This window comes from Colobus angolensis, unplaced genomic scaffold, assembly GCF_000951035.1.
Source record: "Colobus angolensis palliatus isolate OR3802 unplaced genomic scaffold, Cang.pa_1.0 Scaffold7, whole genome shotgun sequence".
Classification (NCBI taxonomy): Eukaryota; Metazoa; Chordata; class Mammalia; order Primates; family Cercopithecidae; genus Colobus; species Colobus angolensis.
Window position 1 is genome coordinate 20398625 of NW_012120709.1, and position 12599 is coordinate 20411223.

Consider the following 12599-nt stretch of genomic DNA (forward strand, 5'->3'; position numbering starts at 1 on the left):
GGAAGGAAGGAAGGAAGGAAGGAAGGAAGGAAGGAAGGAAGGAAGGAAGGAAGGAAGGAAGGAAAGAAAGGAGGGAGGGAGGGAGAGAAGGAGGGAAGGAAGGAAGGAGAGAGAGAAAGCTAGCAAGCAAGAAAGAAAGAGAGAAAGAGGAGGGAGGGAGGGAAGGAAGAAGGAAGGAAAGAAGGAAGGAAAGAAGGAAGGAAGAAAGGAAGGAAGGAACTATTACTGAGGTTACAGGTATCCCTCAATTGGTTAAAGGTGTACACAGCTTTCCAGCAAAGCTCTTGTTAAGTCTGGGCCTCTTAGACACAGCTGTGGTTTGAACCTGACTGATGTATAATGCTGGCTAGTAGCTAATCGCAACTCATACCCTCCTGATGGTGGGCTTTGGGTTCTTGCCTAGAATTCTGCTCGGTTTTAAGCAAAGCTTGCAATGTGGGCTGTTTGTCCACTTTTCTTGTGAGGAAAAGGGAAGGAAAGCAAGCAAGTTTTTTTTTTTTTCTTTTTTAAATTTCAATGAGTTTCTTGGCTAAGAGTAAACACCTCATTAATTTTAAAGATATCAGCCCGCAAACATTATTAATGCAGCCTGAATAATGGAGAGCATTAAAGCGAAATGTGAAGGAGTAGCACATGCAAGGTGGAACATAGTCACCTACCAAGCACTCCTGAGAACACTGCACACACCATTACCTACACCGCACGGAGGAGACAAACACAGGCAAGAGATGGGGCAGGTAAACAAGGGCGTGAGCTTGCATGCACAGGCACACATGTGCATACACACACACTCTCTCTCTCTCCATAGAGCAGCTATTATTTGTAGTTACATGTCACCCTCCTTCACCCTAAATGTTAATTCGTCAACAGCAACTGAAGGTTTTCTGTATACTATCTCCATTTTAATTATGATGAACAGAGACAGTGAGAAGATTGTTTAATGGAGGGGAGGCTTCCCTGGATCTCAGAGCCATGGTCCAGTTCCTCTGCTCTCCTCACTGCCATCCTTCCCTGCTGGGTACGTGTTGAAGTGGAAGTGTGCTGGAGGCAGGTGCAATTTGATTTCATGCTCTTGGAACTTTTCCATGGGTCCTTCTGCCCTGGGGGTGGACGTGGGTTATCTAGCAGGGCTGGCTTCCACCCTGGTCCTCAGGAGCAGAGTAGGGAGAGAATCCTGAGTAGAGTCACAGATCATATTTGGCGGGGCAGGAAGCCAGACTCAGGAGCAATTCTGCAGCTTCAGAAAGACTAAAAGTGGATTCAGTGACGATCAGTTTTCTGCCTGCCAACCTCGCTCAGTCTCCATGCATTTCTGCTCTGTGCACAGCGCCTAGGCTCATTCTCTTACTCCATACTGGACATCCCACTCTGAATTTAGCAACCAAGGCACCTGGGTTTCCTTCAACAGCCATTGACCAGTGATGTGAAATTCAGAGCCTGATTCTATTATGCCAACACTGGGCCCGCCAGGGTCCTGACAGCAAAGGACCATCTCCTCTTAATCTACTTGCCGGCTGTGTCTCAGTCCAGGCTGCTCAGCAGGAGGTTGGGGACAGGTAGGGAAGGCAAGAGAAGCAATAATCTCTTCTAAATTCATCCTTACCCTTGGCCTGAGGTACACTGCTGCCATTTATCCTAAATCAAGTGCTCCGGATGCCCTATGAGTTTCAGCTAATGTGCAATCATAGCTGCCGACTCTGGGACACAAATTGTTTATCAGAGGACACCACGGATGCTTTGGAGTCGGGCTACGTTCCACAGGGGGCCCAGAGCACAGGCACTTCTCCCTACAAAGATGTCTGTGCACAGCCTGGGACCCGGTCCAGCAGCCATGGGAGGGGAGGTTTCCTCCAATATATTATTGGAGGTGCTGGTTCCCAGAAACAGCAGGGTGAGCATTTGATTTTGCATGGCAGTGGTTTTTTTTTTCTTTAAAGAATGAGGGTAGAAGTGGGAGGAGGTAGGAATACAATTTAGGAACTCGTGTTGGATGGAAACGGGTGGACAGCTGTGGAAACTAAACCGAGCCCAACCACAGATATCCTCACACCAAGTGAAGTGTTTATTTGGGTAGGAATTGGGGTGCCCACAGGGTGTCCTAGAAAATGCAAAGGGGCATTTGGGAGAGAAAAGCCTTTATCCTCTTTTTCTGTTATAATTTTTTTCTAGATTAGGTGGAGTAACTTTGTTGAGACACTTATTGAATGTAGCTCATAAACTTGATAGAAGATCAACATCCCTCTAAGCGCCAGCAGATCATAAGAGAGAGAGAGAGAGAGAGAATTTAGAGCCCCAGATATCCTTTCTGGGTCACTCAAGTGATTTGGGACTCACAGACTGACTTTCTGCTCATCCAGTGCAACTCATAGTCTAGATCCAAGAAACTCTGACTCCGGTGCTTAAATGGCAGCAACTTTCCTGTTCTTTCTGAGTTGGGAATGCTGGGAGGGGCTTTGGAGAGGAGGAAAATGGGCTTCTGTATGAAGCGGAGTCTGGGCGTCAAAATTCCAACTATGTCATAAAGACGGTCATGCAAAATTGAGTACTGGTGGGGTCTACCATCAAGGAGGCAATTAGAGGCTAACCTTGGGGCCTATTCCATCTCCAAGGAGCTCTCCACACACACATTCTGAATTAGATTGATCTCTTTCATTAACATCAATAGGCTCCAAATACCTTTGTGTACTTATTATTACCTGGCTTTAATGGATAATGAAATTGTGGCATAATATTGCTAACACCTGAAGGGTGTCTAATGGGGAACATGGACTGAAACTAAAGTGCTTTTTCTTCCCTTTCTGTGGAATTTAAAGGCACCAGCTCCTTTAGTCCATTAGAAATGGTGGGCTGTGGGTAGGGGCAGTTTTGCAGAGAGCAGTGTCTCACTGAGCAGGTGACATGCCTTCTACTCAGCAGAAGCAGGAGTCACTGCTTCTTGCATGATCTGCAGAGAGGTCACCCTCAGAAAGACTGATCTCAAGAGGATAGCTCCCATTCGGGCTAACTCCACATTTCCATTATATTGGAAGTAAAAGTAGCACTACTACCAGACTCCAATACAATTCCATGAACATCTTTTGGGTTCTTACCATGTGCCAGGCTCCATGGTGAACACTTAGGACATAATGATGAATAAATGAAGGCTCCTGACATCTATCACAGATCCCCAAAATCTGCCCAGGGAGACACAATAGCAATATCCACAAAGCTGAGCACTTACTCTACGCCAAGCACCATTTTAAGAGTTTGTATCTATAATCCTCACATCCCTAGGAGATGGGTGCTCCAAGTATCTGCATTTTTACAAATGAATGAATTGAGGTGCAGAGAAGTTAAGTAACTTACAGGAGGCTGCAAAGTGACTGGTGGAGCCTGGACTTGAACCCAGGCAACTTGACTCCAGAAACTATGTGCCTAATCCTATATCATGCTGACACATGATATAACTAAAGGCAGAGCAGCATATTCCAGTCCATTCTTTGCCATTCGCCCACTGTGAATTACTTGGCAAGTCACATGTATTAGTGTCACGAGGCTGCCATAACAAAGTAGCCCACATTGGGTGACTCAAAACAACAGAAATTCATCTTCTTGCAGTTCTGCAGGCTGTAAATCTGAAATCAACACTTGGGCAGGGTTGGTTCCTTGTGGGCATTCTGGGGGAGAATCTGCACCTTGCCTCTCCTCTGGCCCTTGGTGGTTGCCAGGAACCCTTGGTGTTCCTTGGCTGGCAGATGCATTGCTCCCATTTCTGCCTCCATCTTCACATGGCCTTCTCCATGTGTGTCTCTTCTCTTTTTATCAGAACTCCAGTCACATTGGATTGAGGGCCCACTCTAGTATGACCTCATCCTGCTCTAGTACATCTCCAGTGATCTCATTTCCAAATAAGGCTACATTCTGAGGTTCCAGGAAAGACATGAATTCTTGGGGGCCCTTTTCAACCTAGTAGAGTCTGCAACCCAAAATTCACTTCCGCTCCACGTACAAATACATTCAGCCCCATCCCAACATCCCCCAAAGTTTAACCCAGCATCATTCCAGTATCAACTCTAAGTCCAAAATATCATCTAGATATAAACTCAAAAAGTCCCAAATCTCATTGTTTAAATGATCTAAAGCAGGTATGGACCCTGACTATGGTCCATTCTGAGGCAAATTTTCTCTCCCGCAACAGACTCATGAAACAATCACCAGAATCTGCTTCCTGATCCTACAAGATGGGATAAGGGCAGGGAACTGTCTTATTAATGGTACTAACTTCAGTATTTAGGATAGTACCAGACAACCTGTTCATGCTCAATTAATGTTTATTGAACAAAGGAATAAAGGGCTCTGATTATCCAATGAGATAATAAAAACAAAAAATTTCTGAGAACTAGAGTTTCTTTAGGCCACACTGGGTTTGCAGGGAAAATTAGTCTAGTCCTGGCGCTATGGCTCACGCCTGTAATCCCAGCACTTTGGGAGGCTGAGGCAGGTGGATCACCTGAAGTCAGGAGTTCGAGACCAGCCTGGCCAACATAGCGAAACCCTGTCTCTACTAAAAATATAAAAATTAGCTGGGTGTGGTGGTGGGCACCTGTAATCCCAGCTACGCAGGAGGCTGAGGCAGGAGAATCACTTGAACCTGGGAGGCGGAGGTTGCAGTGAGTTGAGATTGCATCATTGTACTCCAGCCTGGGCAACAAGAGCAAAACTGTGTCTAAAAAAAAAAAAAATTAGTCCATAGGCAACATTGCCACCTAAATCAACCACAAGAAAAAGGTGGGTTCTTTCTTCTGGAAGAAAACCAAAACCCGAAACTATATGTACTATTTCGTGTGTCTTAGAAATGTGAACATCCTTCCTAAAGGTAGGAGAATGGATGAGGTGGTTTTGGAAGGCCTATCTAGTTTTACCATTCTATAAGCCAAACAAAGATGAGAGATGTCTTTGCTTTATGTTACAGCAGAAGCTAATTGTCCACCCTTGTCCCTATGTCTTTTCCCTCTGCCTTCATTTACTGTTGACATCCAGTGAAGACTATCTTTCTGACAGGGTCAGCTAATAATATGCAGGGCTTGGTGAAAAATGAAAACGCAGGACCCCTTATTCAAACGTTATTAAGAATTTCAAAATAGCACCAGTGGAGCACTAAACCAAGTGCAGGACCCTTTCAAGAGCAGGCTCTGTGTGACTACACGGGCTCCATATCCGCAAAGCCCGCCTACCTCCTAACCTCTTAGCTCTTTCCACAGCTCTCCCTCAGATGATTTCTCGGGGAACACAGTCTGATAAACCTGCACTTTCTTGGAAATCAGGGACCTTGAGGGGCCACACCCTCCATCTCTGGCTCTGTCCCATAGATTTACTGTTGTGCCAGCCTCTGGGTGGAGAGGTGTCATCTCAGCTTGCTTTCTTTACATAGGGACTTTCTGTAGAGAGCGCAGCTGCTCATCTCAGTTGTACCCAAGATATTTGGCAAGGCAAAAGTAAACTGCTTTTTGAAAAAGGAGGAAATCAAGGCATGGAGGGGTTGACTACATCACCCAGGGGGACTTAAACTAGCCCATGTAGACACCTGGAATCAAGGGGCTCAGGAATTCTGTCCCCTTGATTTTTTTTTTTTTTTTTTTTGAGACAGAGTCTCACTCTGTTGCCCAGGCTGGAGGACAATGGTACAATCTCGGCTCACTGCAAGCTCCGCCTCTTGGGTTCAAGCGATTCTCCTGCCTCAGCCTCCTGAGTAGCTGGGACTATAGGCACACGCCACCACACCTGGCTCATTGTTGTATTTTTAGCAGAGATGGGGTTTGACTATGTTGGTCAGGCTGGTCTCAAACTCCTGACCTCAAGTGATCCACCCGCCTCGGCCTCCCAAAGCACTAGGATTACAGGTCTGAGCCACCACACCTGGCCTGTCCCCTTGATTTTGAGTCTGGGCTTTTTTCTGCTCAACCAACATGCCTTCTTGTACTTTGCTTACATTTTTCTTCCCCTTTGTATAGTATCTGCCAAGTCGCTAGGGAGTGTTCCCATTTCTACCCTCCAGAGTCAGCAGGCGTGGTCACCCCCTCACCCTGACACCACAAGGCTAGATCACCAACAGCCCAGACTGGGTCACAACATAAAACCCCCGTGGACTCTGGCCACTTGACTCCCTTTTCCCTGCCCCCACCTAACCACAGCCATCTCAGTCACTGCATGACGACAGGAGCTAGAGGGGTGCAGGCTGATGACAGTTAATTTTGTTGTTGCTTTCCTTGTTGACTGCACTATGGTAGAAATGTGTTTTAACCAAATTATTGCAAAGCAGTGAGTGACGCTCTGGTTTAGGCTTTTGTAGCCAGTTATGGCTTAATGCAAATGACAACAGCCAGACAACAATATGCCAAACAACTCTGGCTTGCCAAGCTCCACAGAGTCAGGATACACTCCCAGACCCAGTGGCTGGAGAGCCCCCACTCTTATCAGCAAGGCGATGTTTCATCTCCCCCAGTCAAGCTCTTCCCCCAGCACCTCCTGCTCCATCGCTGGCCTCTGCACTTCATCTCTGCCCTGGCTCATTTCTTTGTGACACTCTTCTCCGGTGGGAGATGGGGATGAAGGATAAGAACCCTGCACTCAACTCAGAGAGGTTGAGTCAGGTCAACAGTTGTAGCTAACCTGTCCCGGGAAAAAGCACTGGGCTTGGAATCAGAAGATATGGGGGCACATCCCGGCTCTGTCCCTCACTCAACTTACCCACTTTAGGGGGCTCAGTTTTCCTTTTGAAAATCTATAAAATGGAGGCTATTACCTACCAAGTTTGCAGTGAGGATTAAATAAATCACACCATATGTGTGAAAATGTCCAGCACACTATCTGATACATATTGAGCAGTTCATTGTTTGGTGAATCAGAGAAATGGGAGATTTCAAATGTTATTTTTGTCCAAATCCAACAGCAAAGGGCCCAGAATACTCATTTGTTTAATAAACATTTATTGAATGTCCACTATAAGATAGGTCTTACTTTTGGCCCCTTGGGGGATTATCATTACCCCAGAGATGGGATGAGATGAGAGTCCAGGCCGTAGTGGGGATGCAGCCCTGCCATTCACCCGTTTCTCTTTAAGAAGGATGAGAATAGAGTGTGTGCTTATTAAAGACACTGCCCATCATCATTTCAAAGAAGTGAGGTATAAAAATTGGCAACAATATTAGTAATTTTATGAGACTCAAATTCCAAGCTACAAGATTAACTCTGTGTGGCCAGGACAGTGCAGGCCAGCAGGCCAGCTTCAGGCAGCCTCCACTAAGACCCACTCCTCCACCCCTGCATCTGTGCTCGTGGAGACAGAGCTGTGGCTTGCAAAGATTGGGACCGCTGGTCATGTTTGGCCAGTGGGGAGAGGGAGTGGGCAGGGGAAGCAGTGGCAGGAGATGGGAGGAGGGAGGAGGGCTGAGTGGGGGTACTTAGCTCTCCACTTCTGCCAACACCAGTGGGGTCAACACCAGGCAGACTAAGAGAAAACCACAGGTCCTGTCTGGCAGCCTCTGCACAGCTTTCTCTTCAGGTCTGGTCACCACGCCAGCCCGTGGCTCCTTCAGGCCTAAGGGTGGTAACAGCTCACCCAGTCCTCCAAAAGCCCTGGGGTCTGCCCTGCATCTTGTGATTTTCCTATAGCCTGCTCACACCTTGCAAATAGTCTCGTCATTGAGCCCTCTTCAAACTTCCAAATTTAATTGTGCAAGTTTTCCTGCCCAGAAGGAAGGAGATATATTAGACCAAAAAGTAATACAATAGGCCAGGCACAGTGGCTCACACCTGTAATCCCAGCACTTTGGGAGGCCGAGGCAGGGGGATCACCTGAGGTCAGGAGCTCGAGACCAGCTGGCCAACATGCTGAAACCCCGTCTCTATTAAAAATACAAAAAATAAGCCAGGCGTGGTGGTGCACACCTGTAGTCCCAGCTACTCGAGAGGCTGAGGCAGTTGCTTGAGCCTGGGAGGTGGAGGTTGAGCTGAGATCGCGCCACTGCACTCCATCCTAGGCAACAAGAGTGAAATTTCGTCACACACACACACACACACACACACACGTAATACAATATATTGCATAATAAATGGTTTCAGAAGGAAGATTTTAGTTTCAAAACAGTTTCTCACTTACCAGTTGTGTGAGTTTAAACAAGGAATTCAACCCCTTTGAAACTCAGTTTCCTTGTTTGTAAAATGAAGTTAATGATACCCAGCCTTTAAAGTTGTGAAGATTGAATAAGTTAAGTTTATGAGCCACTGAGTCGGGTGCCGGGCACACAGCAAGTGGTAAGTAAATGCTAGCTACTGCTTCTTATTATAACTATTAATACTATTAATATTATCTCTATGTAAAACTTAAAGGATTTTTTTCTCTTTTCTAAACCAAAAAGTAACCTGAAACATATTTCTAAGATAAGTTACACAGACTTTTTCACATTATGCAAAAATGTTGGGACTTTGGGGAGCATTCCCGGCTATGAATTTGCCCAAATCTGAGTCTGTTGGCCTAGACCCTCTTTTCATTAGATCGCTTGTTCCTGGCCAGGTGGTGATGCGCAGACACCCCCTGGTCTATGTCGTGAGTCTGCTGATTCCTAGCATCTTTCTCATGCTGGTGGACCTGGGGAGCTTCTATGTGCCACCCAACTGCCAAGCCAGGATTGTGTTCAAGACCAGCGTGCTGGTGGGCTACACTGTCTTCAGGGTCAACATGTGCAACCAGGTGCCACGGAGTGTAGGGAGCACCCCTCTGATTGGTAAGCAGCCTCAGGGTCACCGGACACTCATCTTACCTGACCCCTGTGAAAGATCTGATGCTGGCCAGGCATGGTGGCTCACGCCCGTAATATCAGCACTTTAGGAGGCCAAGGTGGGAGGATCACTTCAGTTCAGGAATTCAAGACCAGCCTAGGCAACATAGTGAGACCTTATCTCTACCAAAAATTTTAAAAATCAATAGGACATTCAGTGCATACTCACTACAACCTCTGCCTCCTGGGCTCAAGTGATTCTCCTGCCTCAGTCTCCCGAGTAGCTGGGATTATAGGTGCACACCACTACACCCGGCTAAGTGTTTGTATTTTTAGTAGAGACGGTTTCACCATGTTGTCCAGGCTGGTCTCGAACTCCTGACCTCAGGTGATCTGCCCACCTTGGCCTTCCAGAGTCCTGGGATTACAGGCATGAGCCCACCATGCCTGGCCTGTTTGTTTTTATCCTCAGTTTCAACCAATTACTCAAAGTGACTGAGTCATTGATTTCAGCTATTCAGGAACCTGAGGCAGGAGGATTGCTAGAGTCTAAAAGTTTGAGTCTGCAGTAAGCTATGATCCCACCACTGCACTCCAGCCTGGGTGACAGAGCAAGAAGAGAAGGGAAGGGGAGGAGAGCGGAGGGGAGGGGAGGGGAGAAAAAGAGAGAAAGAGAGAAAAGAAGGAAAGGAAGGAAGTAAAGAAGGAAAGAAGGAAGGAAGGAAGGAAAAAAAAAAAAGAGCAAGCCAGATGCATTGGCTCACACCCATAATCACAACACTTTGGGAGCCTGAGGTGGGAGCACTGCTTGAGCCCAAGAGTTCAAGACAACATAGTGAGAGCTTGTCTCTCTCTCTCTCTTTTTTTTTTTTTTTTTTGAGATGGAGTCTTGCTGTGTCTCCAGGCTGGAGTGCAGTGGCATGATCTCTGCTCCCTGCAACCTCCGCCTCCTGGGTTCAAACGATTCCCCTGCCTCAGCCTCCGGAGTAGCTGGGACTACAGGCGCCCACCACTATGCCCATTTAATTGTTTGTATTTTAGTAGAGATGGGGTTTCACTGTGATGACCAGGATGGTCTTGATCTCCTGACCTTGTGATCCGCCCAAAGTGGATCACAAAGTCTCAGCCTCCCAAAGTGTTGGGATTACAGGTGTGAGCCACCACGTCTGGCCATGAGGCCTTGTCTCTACAAAAAAAAAAAAAAAAAATTAGCATGGTGCTATTCTTTTAGGTGTGGTGATGTGTGCCTGTAGTACCAGCTGTTCAGAAGGCTTAAGCCCAGGAGTTGGAGACCAGCCTGGGCAACATAGCAAGGCCATGTCTCTACCACTATTAAAAAAAAAAAAAAAAAAAATTTGCCTGGTGTGGTGGTGTATGCCTGTAGTCCCAGCTTTTCAGGAGGCTGAGGAGAGAATCACCTCAGCCCAATAGGTTAAGGCTACAGTGAGCCATGATTGCGCCACTGCACTCCAGCTCGGGCAATAGAGCAAGACCCTGTCCCTAAAGAAAAAAAAAATCTGATGCTGCATTTCAGACTGGAGGCTAACTGCATCTCTTCTGGCTTCTCTCAGGGCACTTCTTCAGCATCTGCATGGCCTTCCTGGTTCTCAGCTTAGCTAAGTCCATCGTGTTGGTCAAATTCCTCCACGATGAGCGGCGTGGTGGACAGGAGCAGCCCTTCATGTGCCTTCGAGGGGACACCAATGCTGACAGGCCTAGAGTGGAACCCAGGGCCCAGCATGCTGTGGTAACAGGTGTGTGAGAAGCCTTGTGCTTCTCCCGTGTCTGGATTGATCACCTTAAAAATTCATTCCCGTTGGTGATGTACTAGGTATTGCGTTGGCTTACGTGAAAAACCTAAAACAACTGCTTCTTAACCTGGGTGTGGCATTTTATATTATCTCTCTGGAGACTGAAGGCTGCCTCCTTCTGGCTTTCTAGAAAGTCTCATTTTGTTGTTTTTTGGTTTGTTTTGGTTTGGTTTTTTGAGACAGGGTTTTGCCATGTTGCCCAGGCTGGTCTCGAACTCCTACGTTCAGGCGATCTTCCCTCCTTTGCCTCCCAAAGTGCTGAGATTGCAGGTGTGAGCCACAGCCCTCAGCTGAAAGTCTGATTTTGGCTTGAAGTTCAGGCCCTCAGTTACTCTTTGTTTGTTTTAACAGAGTCTCACTCTGTCGCCCAGACTTGACTGTAGTGGCACAATCTCGGCTCACGGCAGCCTCTGCCTCCCAGGCTCAAGCTATTCTCCTGCCTCAGCCTCCTGAGTAGCTGGAACTACAGGCGTGTGCCACCATGCCTGGTTAATTTTTGTATTTTTAGTAGAGACAGGGTTTCACCATGTTGGCCAGGCTGGTCTCGAACTCCTGACCTCAGGTGATCTGCCCACCTTGGCCTCCCAGAGTGCTGGGATTACAGGCATGAGCCCACCGTGCCTGCCCTGTTTGTCAGTTTTTATCCCCAGTTTTAACCAATTACCCAAAGTGACTGAGTCATTGATTTCAGAATAGGAAAGTGCTGGCATGCACATGCACACATGCATACACGGAGCTTGTGTACATTTAGGTTCTAGTTGCTTAACGTGAACAAGTATAAGAATCATCCCAGCCCCTAAAGCTCCTACTGAGTCCATTTGGGCTGACCTCTAGCTCAGAAAATCTGAACGGATCCAGCACACATACACCCTGCTTACATAATACAGCTCTGACGTGTTCTCCAGGCTTCCTGCAGTACAATCTTGCCTCCCCTAATCGGGTGGGGAGAGTACCCAACCCAAACACAACCCACTGCTCAGTTCCACCCACAACTGTCCTTGAAGGATGAGGCCATCAGCGTCAAGAGAAAGTCCAGGTGGATCTTGGTAGTCCCTGGCTCACCCAGGGTGTTTTCCTCCATCATGCAGATTCCTTGTTCTATGGAGAGCACCTGGCCCAGCCAGGAACCCTGAAGGAAATCTGGTCGCAGCTTCAGTGTATCAACAACTATCTCCAAACTCAGGACCAGACAGACCAACAGGAGGCAGAGTGGCTGGTCCTCCTGTCCCGCTTTGATCGACTGCTCTTCCGAAGCTACCTTTTCATGCTGGGGCTCTACACTATTACTCTGTGCTCCCTCTGGGCACTGTGGGGCGGTGTGTGAAGACTGAAGTGTTCTGATCTCAGTAATTGTGCTGGCATTTAAGAGAGAGAAGAGGGGGAATGACAGTGGGTTAAAAAGCTTTCTGGGTCGGGTGTGGTGGCTCTTGCCTATAGTCCCAATGCTTTGGGAGGCCATGGCAGAAGGATTGCTTGAGCCCAGGAGTTTGAGACCAGCCGGGGCAACATAGTGAGACCCCATCTCTACCAATAAATAAATAAATAAATAAATAGATAGATAGCTGGGCATAGTAGCTCATGCCTGTACTCTCAGCTACTTGGGAGGTTGAGGTGGGATTTGGGAGGCCATGGCAGGAGGATTGCTTGAGCCCAGGAGTTCAAGACCAGCCGGGGCAACATAGTGAGACCCCATCTCTACCAATAATTAATTAATTAATTAATTAATTAGATAGATAGATAGCTGGGTGTAGTGGCTCATGCCCGCACTCTCAACTACTTGGGAGGTTGAGGTGGGAGGATTGCTTGAGCCCAGGACTTCAAGGCTGCAGTGAGCCATGATTGCACCACTGCACTCCAGCGCTGGCAACAGAGCAAGACACTGTCTCAAAAAAAATAAAATAAAAGGCTTTCTGCCTTCATTGCCTTTCCACTGAGTCCAGGTTCATATACCTAATAGTCTGCTGTGTGATCCAAGAATCATATGTTCATGAAAATGTATAAACAGTATGAGTGTACAGTAAAAAAGTTAACT

At 47.2% G+C, this 12599-nt stretch overlaps 1 protein-coding gene across 1 annotated transcript in view; it reads left to right on the forward strand.

The window, feature by feature from the left end:
- Nucleotides 1-12002, forward strand: part of HTR3B (5-hydroxytryptamine (serotonin) receptor 3B, ionotropic) — a 41189-nt gene extending 29187 nt beyond the window's left edge. Inside the window, exons 7-9 of the mRNA XM_011926776.1 lie at nt 8552-8762; nt 10328-10510; nt 11656-12002. Coding sequence (XP_011782166.1) covers nt 8552-8762; nt 10328-10510; nt 11656-11891 — 630 coding nt within the window. The 3' untranslated portion in view covers nt 11892-12002. The remainder of the gene's footprint in view (nt 1-8551; nt 8763-10327; nt 10511-11655) is intronic.
- The last annotated feature ends 597 nt before the right edge of the window (nt 12003-12599 follow it).